The 15,710-nt window shown below is 35.1% G+C and overlaps 1 protein-coding gene across 1 annotated transcript; it reads left to right on the top strand.

Annotated features, from left to right (window-relative positions):
- Nucleotides 1–238: 238 nt before the first annotated feature.
- LOC125676993 (uncharacterized) lies at nucleotides 239–15,710 on the top strand. The gene is made up of 4 exons (XM_056160881.1): nucleotides 239–377; nucleotides 2,930–3,008; nucleotides 9,504–9,707; nucleotides 15,409–15,710. The coding sequence occupies exons 2-4, from the start codon at nucleotides 2,936–2,938 to the stop codon at nucleotides 15,708–15,710; spliced, it is 579 nt and encodes a 192-aa protein (XP_056016856.1). The 5' UTR covers nucleotides 239–377; nucleotides 2,930–2,935.

The following is a 15,710-nucleotide window of genomic DNA, read 5'->3' as shown; positions in this document are numbered from 1 at the left end:
ACTGTCGTTAATCATCATCTCCTGCAAGCATATGCAAGTATCTGGTCATCCATCAAACAAACAGTGTTTGAACGCAGAATATACGACAGGGAAAACTGATACTGCTTTTTAACTCCAAGGCAAAACATCCCTAAACCATTCAACACAGAATAGAGTTAATTAAATATGATAGGGAATGCACCCTTACACTAATGACAGCATAGGAGATATCTAAAGATAGGGAGGGTGTGGTTAAGAGGTTTCTATTCTGTATAAAATGACAATCCGAGGACAAATACGAAAGAGGCCATTTCTTCGTTCCTTAAGGTAGTCGTTCATCTAAGAGACGGAAAGCCAGTCCTTACGATTGATGGAGAACCCCCTTTACAGGGATTAAGGTACAGAAAACTTAATTCTTTTACAAAGATGGTAATTTATTTTTATTTTTTTATTGGAAATTGCCTTACTGTAGAAAACACAACATACGTACGTTATATCCGTCTGATATCATATTAATTATACTAATCAATATTACGTCCGTTTCCTGCAGAAAACTTTAAGGAAACCGCAAGTAAACTATTGTTTAAAATGATAGATTTATGCGACAAATTTTCAGAAGGATAAGCACATGCATGGTTACCAATACCTACGACTTGTATGTAAAAATGTACAGATTTGGTGAGAAAGCATTTACTAAATTTTCACAGAATAAGAACCTTTGATGAGGCATTGTCATTAGTTTATCATCTACCCCTTTCAAAAACATTTGATCTTGAAAGATTAAAAACGTGAACTGAAATATGGTTTCAATCATCCGATTGGGGTAAGTTACTACACTATGAGCTACTGAAGTGACCTAAATATTGATGGTAACTTGTAATACAAATCTTCTCTGTCCGTCATCGCGTGTCGATTCGTTCGTTAATATTTGAACATGTTTTGAAATTACGCAGTCGCTGTTATCTATTTTATAATCTATAGTCGTTATAATGATACAAGCTATCACTCGTTCGAATGTTGTCTGACATATATCATACCCATTGTTTGGCCGTTCTTTACAGACTGATTTTGACTACCGATTACTCCGTTTCCCTTATCAAGACACAGGGCTAACGGCGGGTGTGACCGATCAACAGGGGATGCTTACTCCTCCTAGGCACCCGATCCCACCTCTGATGCGTCCAGGGGTCCGTGTTTACCCATCTTTTCATTTTGTATCTTTTATAGGGTTTATGAAATAGATTTCTGTACGTTATCGTCACTTTTTTATCGTTACGCATCTGACAACTCAACTGTATGAAAAACGGGATGATTTCAGCTTCTCCATCGTCAACTTCCCACATTTATGTAGCAATATTCCATTATCACCTGCATATGGTGTTTATATATCTCAACTGATTCGATATGCAAGAGCTTGTTCTGGGTATAGTCAGTTTTTAAATCGAGGTAAGCTACTGACAAACAAGTTGATGGTACAGGGATTTCAACAGTCTCGATTGAAGTCAGCATTTCGCAAATTGTATGGTCGTTATAACGATCTAGTTCGTCAATACAATCTCTCATTGGGTCAAATGCTGTCTGACGTGTTTCATACCGATTGTTAAGCCGTTCTTGGCACACTGATTTGACTGCGGATAACTCCGTTTACCTGATCAGGATATGGGGCTCATGGCGAGTGTGACCGGTCAACAGGGGATGCTTACTCCTCCTAGGCACCTGATCCCACCTCTGGTGTGTCCAGGGGTTCGTGTTTGCCCAACTATCTATTTTGTATTGCTTGTAGGAGTTATGAGATTGATCATTGTTCGTTATCTTCACCTTGCATTAATAGCGTGTTTGGAATAAGGTATCAGATATTGTAATGGAAGTAATGGTTTTGTCCTGTGGTAGTGGGTTTAGATCGGAATAAAAAGTACAGGTTCATAATTTTGCTCACAGGCCACCCTATGCTGTGCGTTAAATGTCTGAAAATAAAAATATGCAGAATGTTGTTGGTGTGACATCAAATTGATACGATGACCGTGACGCATCTAGCTAAGAGAAGCTGACCAACCACTTTACCCGAGTTATACCCCTTTGTCGACACTGCACTTGTTTCTTAGGCATCTATATTTAAGAAATGAATTTTTTTGTTGAAAATACAAAACGCGCTTCATGAAAAGTATGCGGGTGTAAAGCGTTGCAGAATGTGACTCCACCCCGTCCCATTAAAACCGTGTTAACAACTATCTCCCCGATTGAGAAAAGGGGAGAAGAGAAAATATAAAGTTGGCACTAATTCGAAATTCTGAATGATATGATGCTTTGTTATCACCCAGAAAATGTAAACAAAGAAATCATCACGCTTAATTGAAGTAAACATTTAAAACAAGCATGGATAAGTGCGACGTATCAGATATCCTTATGATTGAATGGGGAAAGATATTGTTGTGCAGGGATATGGAAAGTCATGCTAGGTTTGCATTAAAATTACATAGTTGATTTGCATCGATGATGATTCTTAATAAAGAGTCTAGAAACTGACAAGGTTTAGAAATTAACAGTAGATATATATTTGGGTGGGTTTATGGGTTTTTTCCCCATCAAGCCTCCTCTTAACTGTTATCTTAGAACGTCTTTAAGGGTGACTACATTTCATTTTAAACAAACTAAATATAAAATTTCCTCTTACATGTAACTGTTAAATATTTTGTACATCGATTCCAATATTATGACATGGTGTTTAAAGAAATTTCAGTTCTTTAGATGTTTCTGTTCTTTATACAATTTCTGTAGGAAAAGTGCGCTCTCAGTTTTAAGAATATATGACCGACCCTTTTCCATTGATAATATTAGAATATGTGTTCAAATCAGTTAACGAAAAGACCTTAATTTCCCTGGAACAATACTCGTAATAGAATTTTACAATATAAACAACAAAGGATGTATATTGTTTTCTTCTAAATTGCAGGACATAATGAACAAAAATGTGTTCACGCTATTGATAAGTAGCTGTTTGATGTTCCCGGGGACCAAGTTGGAAACGCCAAGTAAGTTATCTTTTTTAAAAGTAATATGTTAATTTAAAAGATGAGTTTTCTTAGATTTGTTTGATAGTTATTTTTCATTATTTATTTCTCTTGATGTAGTATATCTTTTGATAATTGAACACCGAATGTGCTATTCATGGAAGATTGATTGATTGATGTTTTTCCGCCACACTCAACAATTTTTCAGTTATATGGTGGCGCCCAGTTTTTATTGGTGGAAGAGAGAACCCAGATACAATGTACCTGGGAAGAGACCACCGACCTTTCGAAAGTAAACTGAGAAACTTTCTCACTTACCGGCGCGAGCGGGATTCGAACCCGCACCGACAGAGGTGAGAGGCCGTCTGATTTTGAGCTTGATGCTCTAACCACTCGGCCACGGAGGCCCTTATATTCATGGAAGAAGATCATTTCAAATTATCCAAGTATCGTTACATACATCATCCAAAAACATTGACGTTTACGGCGAGAGAAACATGCACTGGGTGACAGAGTAGAAATAATAATTTTATAAGTCTAGTTTACTTTTTTTAATGATCTGCTAATAATAAATCCATGCCATTTCAATGAAATTTTATAAATCCATGCTATATCAATGAATTTTTATAAATCCATGCCATTTCAAAGAATTATTATAAATCCATGCTATGTCAATGAATTTTTATCAATGCATGCAATTTCAATGCATTTTTATAAATCCATGCTATTTCAAAGCGACGACAAAACATGAATTTTTCAAACTTTTCTCGGTTAATCGAATCCCATAATTTTACGTAAAAATATGATATAATTAATGATAAATATTTGTTACACATCATCCATGCTTCTATTGCTAGAAAGTATGAGAGGTTTGGTTCTTGTAAATTATCAATTTGAATTAAATTAGATGCTTTGATCCGCTCACCTACGATCGCTAGCGATCATAGGTGAGCGGATCAAAGGACCTGAATTTAATTAGAGTGGTAAATTATTGAATGTCTAGAGAGTTGAAAATGATGTGTGGTTTGAACACGTTTCATTTCCATTAGGAATCTGGAGACAAATTGCTCTCTCCCAGTGAACCGCTAAATGACACAAAGATAGGATCGAGCTGACATAATCTGCATGAATCCAAGTTTAATAAAACTTTTTAAAAATATAATCTAAAAACGGAAATATGAACTAAACTTGGTAACAATTGCCTGGATATACCTGTATATCCCTATACACATGCACATTGCCAATATTGAGATTTTTAAATTTTGAATATATGTTATTAAAGAAATATTTCTTTTATATATATATATCTAATACAAGACAAGAAATAATGGTACTCATCTTCATATTTTCCGGCTTTTGGCTAAGATAAAAAGAACCTAACTATGCTAATAGCGTTCAATCCTGGACCGACGATTCTCACTCATTACAGTTGAAATGCCTCCAATATGTTAGAGTCAGCTTCACTACATCCTCCCAATCTTCCAGAAGCGTATTTCAATACAGGTCTTTGAAATGCTGTATATATTAAAGATAAATATATGGATTTGCGGCTTAATTTGAATTTTATCATTTTCCCGATTTTATCTGTACATTGATAGTGTGAACCGATGGATAAAAAATGTGAATATTTTTAAAGTCCACTTTTCCCCCCAGAGGTCAACAATTCTGTGTTGTTATTTTTATCTTATACCTTAAAAGAAAGTTTTATTGAACATATTTTGTTTGAAATCTCTCTACCAATGGTATATATCCATATGCAGATTTTGTATTTATTGTATTACAATGTAAAGCAATCGCCCCATTTTTTAACCTTACATGTATTTAATTTGATGCAAATACACTATGATTAAGAAACGATTAGTTATAAATGGAGGATACTGAAGATAACATAGAAAGTGAATTACGGTGATGTTAAGCATCATCCATGACATTGATTTCACCCCGTTACACTACCATCACCTTCCTCAAACGAATATGAAGAAAACCCATCACTTTATAGTGTATCGATATTGTACGTGATTCATGTAGTACACTGGCACATAGCGTTAATTTTTTTTATAGCCATTCCTAATCCTACTACATAATGAACGATATAGAATTATGAAGAATGTAATCGATGTGTTAACATATTGTACACAATGCACTACTTCTCTAACTTAAGTTTGTATTATTGAAGTAGTTGTGAGATTGACCAGTGCTCGTTATCATCACCTTTTTATGGCTACCTCTACCTACTAAAACAGAGCTATGGTCATTATAACGATCTAGTTTGCCAATACAACGTTTCATTGGGTGAAATGCTGTCTGACGCGTTTCATACCGATTGTTAGGCCATTCTTAGCACACTGATTTTGACTATGGATAACTCCGTTTACCTGATCAAGATATAGGGCTCATGGCGGGTGTAACCGGTCGGCAGTGGATTCTTATTCCTCCTAGACACCTGATCCCACCCCTGGTGTGTCCAGGGATCCGTGTTTGCCCAACTTTGTATTTTGTATTACTTATAGAAGTTATTAGATTGATTACTGTTCGTTATCTTCACCTTACAGCTAATAATTGTTAGAAACGAAAAACTGAGATAAAAAGAAAAACCTCATTGATAAGTAATACATATGTAGTACATACAAGTTAGGTACAGACAAAAGGTCACTGCAAATGACATAAAAATGCAAGCTGTGAGTTTTGAAACCCATTTCCAGATTTTCTTATAAAGTACACATTTTTTGGTATAGCCATTACATGCCATATTTTCACTTTTACTTCGATGTATAAATATTTTTTTAGTAAATGTCCAAATTTCAGAGAGCCCTGACCTTTCAATTGGTAACAGAACTTCATCTCTATTTTGAATTCTGTCGAATATCATCCTAGACGATGGGCACAATAAGAAAAGGAAGGACTTGACACTTTGTCAGAATTGATTAAAGTATAAGAGGAATATTAAGATCCCGTATAGGTTGATTGAATATTGTTTAACGTCCCTCTCAAGAATATTTCACTCATATGGATACGTCACCACTGCCATTGAAGGGCTGAAAATTTTCGGCCTATGCTCGGCGCTTATGGCCATTGAGCAGGGAGGGATTTTTATCGTGCCACACCTGCTGTGACATGGGACCTCGGTTTTTGCGGTCTCCTCAGAAGGACCGCCCAATTTAGTCGCCTTCTACGACAAGCAAGGGGTACTGAGGACCTATTCTAACCCGAATCACCACGGGCCAAGATCCCGTATAGGACATATTGAAACAAAAGATGGGTACCATCTATTCTTCTGTGTTTAGGTAAACCAGAATTGATAAAAGAATTAGATGGATATGAATTGGTTCCAGGTGACAAAGCTTGTAAGAACATTATCTTTGTTTCTAAGGTTCATTATTATAATCATATTTTAGAATAACGTGGCTTTAGTCCCACTTTTTGTAACTCAATTTATACTCCAAGTACCCTTTCAAAAGACGACATTCTACAAAATCACGTTTCATTTTTAAACACATTTGATATTCCAGCCCAGAATTTGAGTTGCAGTACGAGTATTGGAATCCAAAACTTCAAATTATCTTAAAGAGATACATTGCAGGATCTAGTAAATGTCTCTATCTTCAATCCTCATATAAGAATATTACTGCTGTGTGAACGGGCAACAACATCAAAGCATACGACTTTTCAATACTCTATACCACCATGTTTAATCCGAAACAGTATACTGACAAATAAATTGACGTCACAGTGGTGGCAACAGTCTCGTTTAAAACAGCTTTCGCAAATCTTATAGTCATTATAATTATATAATTTGCAACGAGAACCCGTATTTAGGTTGAGTGTTGCCTGGTGTGTTTCATACCAATCGTAAGGCTGTTTTATTTACTGATTTTGACTACGGATTACTCCGTTTACCTGATAATAGAAACAGGCCGATGCGGGTGTGACCGGTCAACAGGGGATGATTGCTCCTCCTAGACACCTGCTCACACCTCTGGTGTTTCCAGGGGACCGATATTTCTTTGCTCTCAATTTGTATTCTATATAGAATTTAAGAGACTGATCACTGTTCACTATCCTCACGTTTTCATTCAGCTATATAATGAATTGAATCATTTTTCAAATTTATATGAATCGGTTCTCAAATTGTTTGAACCCCTGTTGCAGTGTTCATTGCTATAAGAAGAAAATAGATATTCAAGGGAAATGAATTATATAATACAGATATTAACGGATATTCCTTTAACGCTCTGAACTATGCGCTTATTAATGTTTATTTAAACTTCTCTCTCTACGTCAATTTATGTGAAGTAGTAAGACATTGTTTCAGATCAGTTTTAGGATAAACATTACTGATTTATTTACCTGCAAGCAAATTTTCGTATCATGTTTAATTAATTACGTTGGTGTTTTATCAGACAGTTGCGCCGTATGAAATCGTATATATCCCACTCATAGGTTTCAAATCAAAGGGTCCTTTGAAATATATAGAAATGTCTGAAAGCAAAGCAATGCTGACAACTTTTTATAGAATTCTTTGTAAGAGCGTTGCTTCTTGTTATGATTAAAAGTGTTTCTTTTGGTTATTTACGTACGTTATTTATAGTATGATCCTGATTTATGCTAGTACTGTTATTTTATAGCACGAACAAAGAAATTCAAAAATGTACTCGCATATCTTTTGGTCAACATAATCTTCAAGTCACGATACCTGTACAGTTAACTCTGGAATTATCGCCACTAGATTAATTGTCATTTTCACTATGCTGCTATGTTTATGTCAGGAAAGCTTTTTTTCCCCTTTAATTTAAATCTTTCGTTTTAATACCACATTTGCACATCGTCATCCGCCTCTCCTTTTCCAAAACAAATGTCCACATTGGTGTGTCAAATGTCCAAGTTCTTAATTGATCAAACGAAACAATTAAATATGTACGTGTCTGTTCGATCCTGCAAAATTTGCTTGAAAACTGTATTAACTTTTGTGATATATTCATGATGATGAAATGCTTGAGAAGTAACTTTACCCAAGTTCACAAGACTTCATTATTCTGATGCCGTTGTCAGAAAATACGAAATGTTTTAAATGATACTAGTGATACTTTTTACTCAATACCGGATGCATTTTAGTGAAGAGCAAATTATTTTAACCCATCATAGATATTTGTATCATAAATTTATTTTTAAGATGTACAATAAACGAACGACAAATAGATATTGAAGGTGTAGGATCAAACCATCCATTGATATCCTCTACATTCAATTCATAATTATTCTGCCGTTCAAACAGAATAACGGCGGTGTAACGAGAATCAACTGTATGTATCTATCTTAAGTATATGAAATAAATTTTATATGTATTCTCTCCTAATTAATATGAGCTCAATTTGGCGATATATATGTTGGAATATAGAATTTTATGCTCCAGAGTATTATTGTTATCATTATTATTATCATTATCCAGAGTATCCTGGAATCAACCTCCCATCCGGGGATTCTCCACTCATGTAGGGACGTCAATAGTTTATTTTTGATCTTGGTATTGGCACTTACGCTTACGGCCGTAGCAGTGAGTGTTCATTATTGTTCTAACGCCTTGTGAGACACGGAACCGACGTTCTTTAACGTAATATTAGAAAGACCTGTAATTTTCATTTCTAATGCTGGTTGCTTAGCGAAGGAACAGTTACTAACTATGTTATACGTCTTGGATGTGACAGGGCGCCGGGATCGAGAATTGAACCCGAAACTTCCGGTTACGAACCCCGCACCCTAACCAATAAGCTAGCAACGACCGCTTATAAAACTTTACATACAATATTTAAGCCGCATCTGTTGTCCGATTTCTATGTCTGTTACCAAACCTAATTTTGTCAAACTTGAAATGGTAATTTCCAGTCTTCTTTCCTCAAGGGTATCTTTAAATGGTCACCGTCACTGAGACTGAGTTTTGGAAAGTATTTGTATGCAAGATCTAGTATATTAAATTCATATAAAGCTTACAGGACTGAATGTTTGCATAAGGCTTTATTTGGTTCCCTATCAGTAAAAAGAAATATATTGAAGGTTAAGGACACTGAAATGGGTATTTGTGAATTCTGTACACTCTATATTGATTGTATATTTATTACCCTATTTCAAAACAATACATGTATTTGATTTATATTTGCGTCTCAATATCATTGCTTATGACTATAACGTTCTAATGCAGTTATTGAACATCAATGCTGGGATATGGGAAGGAGTATACATTCAGTGTTTTAGTCATACAAGAGTGACAAAGCAGAATAGGAATTAAGTCTGCAATACGCTTATACAAGTTAAACAAACTTCAGTGAGAGTGAATATAAAACGATATATTATGATCAATATACGCATAGTTTCACATCATTTATTAAATCGTCTGTGATTTTACAAGAAAAATATATCAAATTTGCAAACATTGTTAAGTTTTCGCGGTTTACATCCGTTCGCAAGATTGAAAATTCGTATAGCATCATGACCTTAATTCAATTGATATTTTCTTTTTTACAGATGATTGTGAGTTTGAGACTGACTTGTGCAACTGGTCGACAGAGGATAGAATTTACACTGATACGTTTGGCAGAGTCATTACGTTCTGCGGGATTGGCGGGGATTTGAAAAACTGCTACAGCACAGAGAGCATTCACTCAGCTATTCCATTTGAAATAAAGACAATTGATAATGAGACCACAGCGCTCTTTGGTTTTTCAAAAGGTATGTGCATTGTACTACTAAGCCTTTTGAAATCAAAGGTGAAGATAACGAACAGTGATCAATCTCATAACTCCTACAAACAATACAAAATATACAGTTTGGGCAAACACGGATCCCTGGATATACCAGAGGTGTGATCGGGTGCCTAGGAGGAAAAAGCATACCCTGTCGACCATCATGGGAACAAATGATTTTGATTTTATCATCAATGCTTTCTTCATTAGAGTGACCTTCGTGATTATCATAATCTACTGTTATTTACACTTTAACGTTGTTTCGTAGAGCTGATTAATTCTTTTCACCTTCTTTTCTTCTCGTATTTTAAGCAATGCATATCGGTATGCTATTTCTGCATATTCTGATATCTGAGCTTGTTAACGGCTACGCACATCGTACTCCATTTAACCTTTCGTATTAGTACAACTTTTAGCATTGATATTATCCTTCAATCTGTTTACTGCATATATATATATATATATATATATATATATATATATATATATTACCATAAAGATGTTTTGATCGTCAACTTCCCATTTCTATGTGGCGATATTCCATTTCCAACTGTATATTGTGATGATGTTTATCTTTCAACTGATACGATCTGCAAGATCATTGTTTTAAATCATGGTTGGCAACTGACAAATAAGTGTATGTTGCAGTGTTTTAAGTAGTCACGTTCAAAATCAGCAGTTCACAAATTATATGGTCATTTTCATTATTTAATTCGTAAATACAACCTATTACTAGATTAGATGCTGCCTGACGCATTGCATACCAATTGTGAGACCATTCTTTACAGATTGATTTTTACTACATATTAATTTGTTTACCTGATCAAGATAGAGGGCTGTGTTCGGTCAACAGGGGATGGTTACTCCTCTTAGCCACCAGATCCGACCTCTCATGTTTCCAGGTTAAATGAGTTATTTAGTTTCCTGTAATTACAAAGTACATGTATTTATCAGTAGCCTCTCTGAATTTGAAATTTGATTATATACAAAACACGCCCTTACATATTACATCAAACCAGTTGAAAGACATAAACACCATATGAAGATGATAATGGAACATACCAACATAAATACGGGAAGAAGATGATGCAGAAGATTAAGTCATCCCATTTGTCATAAAGTTGACTTGTTAGTATGCCGTTAACTTTGAAAGGTAAATAGTCCTGTGGCGGATCCTGGTTAGAATATGTCCTCAGTACCCCTTGCTTGTCGTAAAAGGCTACTAAATAGGGCAGTCCTTCGGATGAGATTGCAAAAACCGAGGTCCCTAATCACAGCAGGTGTGGCACGATAAAGATCACTCCCTGCTCAATGGCCATAAGCGCCGAGTTTGAAGCCTTTCACCGGCAATGGTGACGTCTCCATATGAGTGAAAGATTCTAGAGATGGACGTTAAACAATATACAATCAATCAATCTAAAGGTCAATAAAATATCTAAATGTGCAGTAGATATGGAAAACTTTGCAATGTCTCTTACATGTATTTTGGGTTTACTGATATTTATCGAATTGACATATGAATGAAAAGGATATAACGATAAACCGTTGTTGATACATCTAAGAGGGCTGTCCAAAAACTCCATGGATACATTTTATTTCTCTTTATGGTGACAAATGTAGCAATTCTGTGAAATAATATTTTGAGTTAGACTATAATCATGTGTTTATGTAATATCATAGGACTACTGAATACTATAGGTGTGTTACGAGCATTAATACTTTGTAAATACAAGGAGCACGGCCCAGCCCGACGTCAAGTCGTAATGACCTCTCTCTAGCAGTGCAATCAATTGGTTGACTGGATGTTGTTTAACGTCCCGCTCGAGAATTTTTCAGTCACCTGCACAGTGCATTACACTTCTCACATTTCCTTAGCCATAAGTCAGATACACTTGAATATCATTTACTGTCCTCGGTTAGGATATCGGAAAACCGAAGATTTACTAACAAGACAAGAAGACACGACATTCTTAATGCAAGGCAGCTGTCTTTTATGATAACGTCATCAATACGGGATTTTGTATGTTTCCTTTTTTTACTTTATAGTAGTCTTGCAGCATCTCTGAAATTGAGCACACCATCGGAAAACCGTTTATGACACTTGTAAATAAACGACCTGGATTTATTTCGATTCCTCCCTGTTACTTCTCTCAGGTTTTTTTTTTTTTTTTTTATCTCTTTATCGACGTTTTCCCCAGGTGAATACAGAATTATATTTTTCGCACGCTGTTCCGTTCGGATGTCTGACGTCGCTCTTTCGGGCATTTTCGGAGACATATGTCTCGTGGTGTTTTCTTGATACCTCCTTTGTTCCTCTAATAAACGACACTAGCGACATCAGGAAATGACGTAACTTTGATTTCATTACATCACAATTAGATTTATTTAGTTTTGACTTGTTTCGTGAAAAATATTAACATTTGTATTCAAAAACCTCTGGCTTATTACTTCAAAATTGTGTTTAATGATTCGTTAAAGCATCTCATATGAAGTAAAGCAAGATTGTTTTGATGTTTTCCGTCACACTCAACAATTTTTCAGTTATCTGGTGGAGCCCAGTTTTTGTTGGTGGAAGAGAGAACCCAGATAAAATGTACCTGGGAAGAGACCACCGACCTTCCGAAAGTAAACTGGGAAACTTTCTCACTTACCGGCGCGAGCGGGATTCGAACCCGCGCCGACCAGAGGTGAGAGGCTGCGTGATTTTGAGCTTGATGCTCTAACCACTCGGCCACGGAGGCCTTTAAGTAAAGAAGTAAAGAAATAATGATACCAGCTCTCAAGCACTGTATATGAATTTTTGTGGGTTTATTTCTGTAATGATAAAAATGTGTTTTCTTTGGAAATAAGAGGTTGTATACTCTTAATTTCCCTGTGATTTGTTGCATTATATGGGTATCGAATAAAGCATTCGTAAAGAACTCAGGTAGACGGTTTAATATTTTAAATAAAAAATATTTTTTGAATATCAAAAACGTTATTTGTTAACTTTTTTTTTAATTCTACAACTAAAATCTTCAAGAAAAATGTCAACTAGAAAAATTATATAAGAAAGAAAAAATATATAAGGCAAATATGTTGTAAAAAGGAAATCTCATCAATATTTCATCATCCAAAAAACAAGAACATTAACATGAGTCATCTCGGCAGGTTTTTTAAGATGATTATATCATGCATCAAATCAAAGCGAAGCTTGGATTTTAAACTCTCTTATTTGCAACACAAAACTTATACGGTACCAATTTTTATGCACCAGATGCGCATTTCGACAAATAATGAATAAAATTTGCCTCATAACAATACAAAAGTAGGGCAGCTTATAAAAGAGCACGATTCGTACGCATGGGAATTCCAGTTGACTGTTGGAAGACTTCATAACCAAAATCTAATTAGATATTGTCAATAATGAACTCCAACACTCTTTAATATAAACTTCAGGGTAGTTGTATGTAGAATCAGAGCTGTGCTTATTTTATTTTATTTTTTGTTTATTTATTTATTTATTTATTTTTGGATGACCGATTACAAGACATGAATATTTCGGTATTCCATTTTTAGTGATGAAGCAACTGTCTATGATGTCAAAAAGTCTAGACTTTGATTTATAGTGAGGAATGATGGAGTGAAGTGTTGAAAAGCTTGGTGTTTTGAAGCTTGTTTTTGGTTTGGAAAAACTTTGTGTTTTTCAAATTTACTTAAACTTCTTTGGAATTGTTTAGAATCCACATTTGATTTACACCAATTTTCGTACATAGTATGGAACAGTACGTCTAAAGTACATCTGAACAGTACGTCTGAACTTTCTCCGTTAATATAAGTAGGAATTGATATTTCTCAAATATAGATTATTCATTCTTTATACGATGCTGCAATACACCCTACATATAAATCTATTGTACAGGGTTTCCTAAGTTCAAGAAAATGTACGTTGTCTTGGTTCGAATCTGGTATTGCCCACTTGCTAATTCGCACCATGGAGTATGCCAACAAAGTTTATATCGTCATGCTCACTAAAAGAGTTTTCTATTTCTTCCATACCGAACATTTGAAAGTGATGCTGTATAGCAATGAATTGCAAGATTTCCGGGAATTAGGAAGTAGTTGAATATGTATCTGAATCCAGTGTTGAAGTCTTTCATTATACATAACATCGAAAGATACTGTAAATCATGTTTGCTGTTATGCAATCGCGATCAAAGATTTTTTTCTTTGATATATTCGTTTGATATTTTGTAACAATTTACTACTGTCCTTTGTTTTAAAACGTGCGACTGGTGTATCAAAAATGGCATCCCACAGACAATCACAGCTGAAAAGAAAAAATTAAATCGCTCCAGAATGTCACCTGAGCCTAATGTCACCTGTGCCTGATCGTGATAAACAAATCAATGCCCTGCTAGTGTTGTTAATCTAAAAGCTCTATGACCCAGTATATAAAATCGGAAGGGGTAATACAGTTTTATAGAAAAAGAAGTACACTGAAATTTGATAATACATTTTACTTATACATGTACTTGTACAACTACCTGAAAAGAAAAATCATAGTACGATCATTCGATTGAATCTCATAGTTCTGAATTGAAAAAGATTCTAGTATGTAAAATATGATCTCGCCTATAAGAAATTAGAACAATCATTTTGTTTAAAGTGGCTGAGATCACCAAAGGATGTGAAAAACATTATTTTTAGAGATTAAATACCTCATACGAAATAGAAAATACCACGGTCTTCCATATCTCCTTTATGAAAGGTGAAGATAACGAAGAGTGATCAATCTCGTTACTCCTATAAGCAATACAGAATAGAGCGTTAGCCAAATACAGACCCTCGAATATACCAGAGGTGGGATCAGGTGCATAGGAGGAGTAAGCATTCCCTGTCGACCGATCACACTCGCTGTGATCTCTATATATTGCGATATTTTATTGAACATAAATATTAACTGCAAATTAACAAATCAATTTAATGACAAACGTGATGACTTCAGCATCTCTATCGTTGATGTTATATAATTATGTAGCAATATTTCATTATCACCTGCATATGGTATTTACGTCTTTCAACTGATTTGATGTGAAAGAGTATGTTCTGCATGTGATCAGTTTTTAAATCAAGGCAAACCATTGTCAAATAAGTTACAATGGTTTCAACAATCTCGTCAGCATTTCGCAAATTCTATGGCCGTTATATCTTTTCTTGCAAATACATCCTGTCATTAAGTCGAATGTTGTCTGGCATCGCTTGGCCATTCATTACACACTGATTTTGAGTTTGAGTACTCCATTTACTTGATTAAGATAGGGGAGTGACCGGTCAACAGGGGATACTTACTCCTCCTGGGCACCTGATTCCACCTCTTATATTTCAAGTGGTCCGTGTTTACTCTTAATTCTGAATTCGTTATTGATACTATGAGATTGATCATTGTAATCTCCGTCTTCAATTTTCCGTCAACATTTGTACTCTGTGTGATATTTTTCATGTTATCTTTAGCCAATTACATGTATTTGATAAATACAATTGAACAGCTAAATAGAGTTGCGTGCGAAAAATTTTACTTCCATTCACATGAATACAATTGTTTTGAATGTCAGATTATATCTTTTTATAGCCCGCAAAGATATCAATCAGCTGTTTCTGTGAAATAAATATCAATAGTCTAGATGTCAAATAACTTTTTTTTTCAGATCTCGAAGGGAAAAATTATTCGTACACAGACAACAAGTTTTTGTACAGGGATGGTAGAGGAACAGAAGACAAAAGTACCAACATTTTATATTCAGTTCCTATTTCGGCCTCCCCTACAGACCGCTGCTTGAAGTACCGGTTCCTCCTGGTAGGATCTGTATATCTCACCGTCTCTTATCTCACAGACTTTAACGACTTATATTTAGATGTACCGACAGCTGCTCATGCATCATTTGAAAGTCAACACTTTACCCACGGATACACCAGCTTGCCGCTTCTGAGAGAGTTCAAGGTGTGTTAA

This window comes from Ostrea edulis, chromosome 3 (genome assembly GCF_947568905.1).
Source record: "Ostrea edulis chromosome 3, xbOstEdul1.1, whole genome shotgun sequence".
NCBI lineage: Eukaryota > Metazoa > Mollusca > Bivalvia > Ostreida > Ostreidae > Ostrea > Ostrea edulis.
The sequence above is the reverse complement of the archived record's forward strand: the minus strand, read 5'-3'. Positions and strand labels throughout refer to the sequence as shown.

Excerpts from the sequence above, each read along its gene's own strand:
- LOC125676993 (XM_056160881.1), top strand. The coding sequence starts at position 2,936 with ATGAACAAAAATGTGTTCACGCTATTGATAAGTAGCTGTTTGATGTTC. Across the intron at positions 3,009-9,503 it reads GACCAAGTTGGAAACGCCAA|ATGATTGTGAGTTTGAGACT; the intron begins GTAAGTTATCTT and ends TCTTTTTTACAG. Across the intron at positions 9,708-15,408 it reads GCTCTTTGGTTTTTCAAAAG|ATCTCGAAGGGAAAAATTAT; the intron begins GTATGTGCATTG and ends TTTTTTTTTCAG.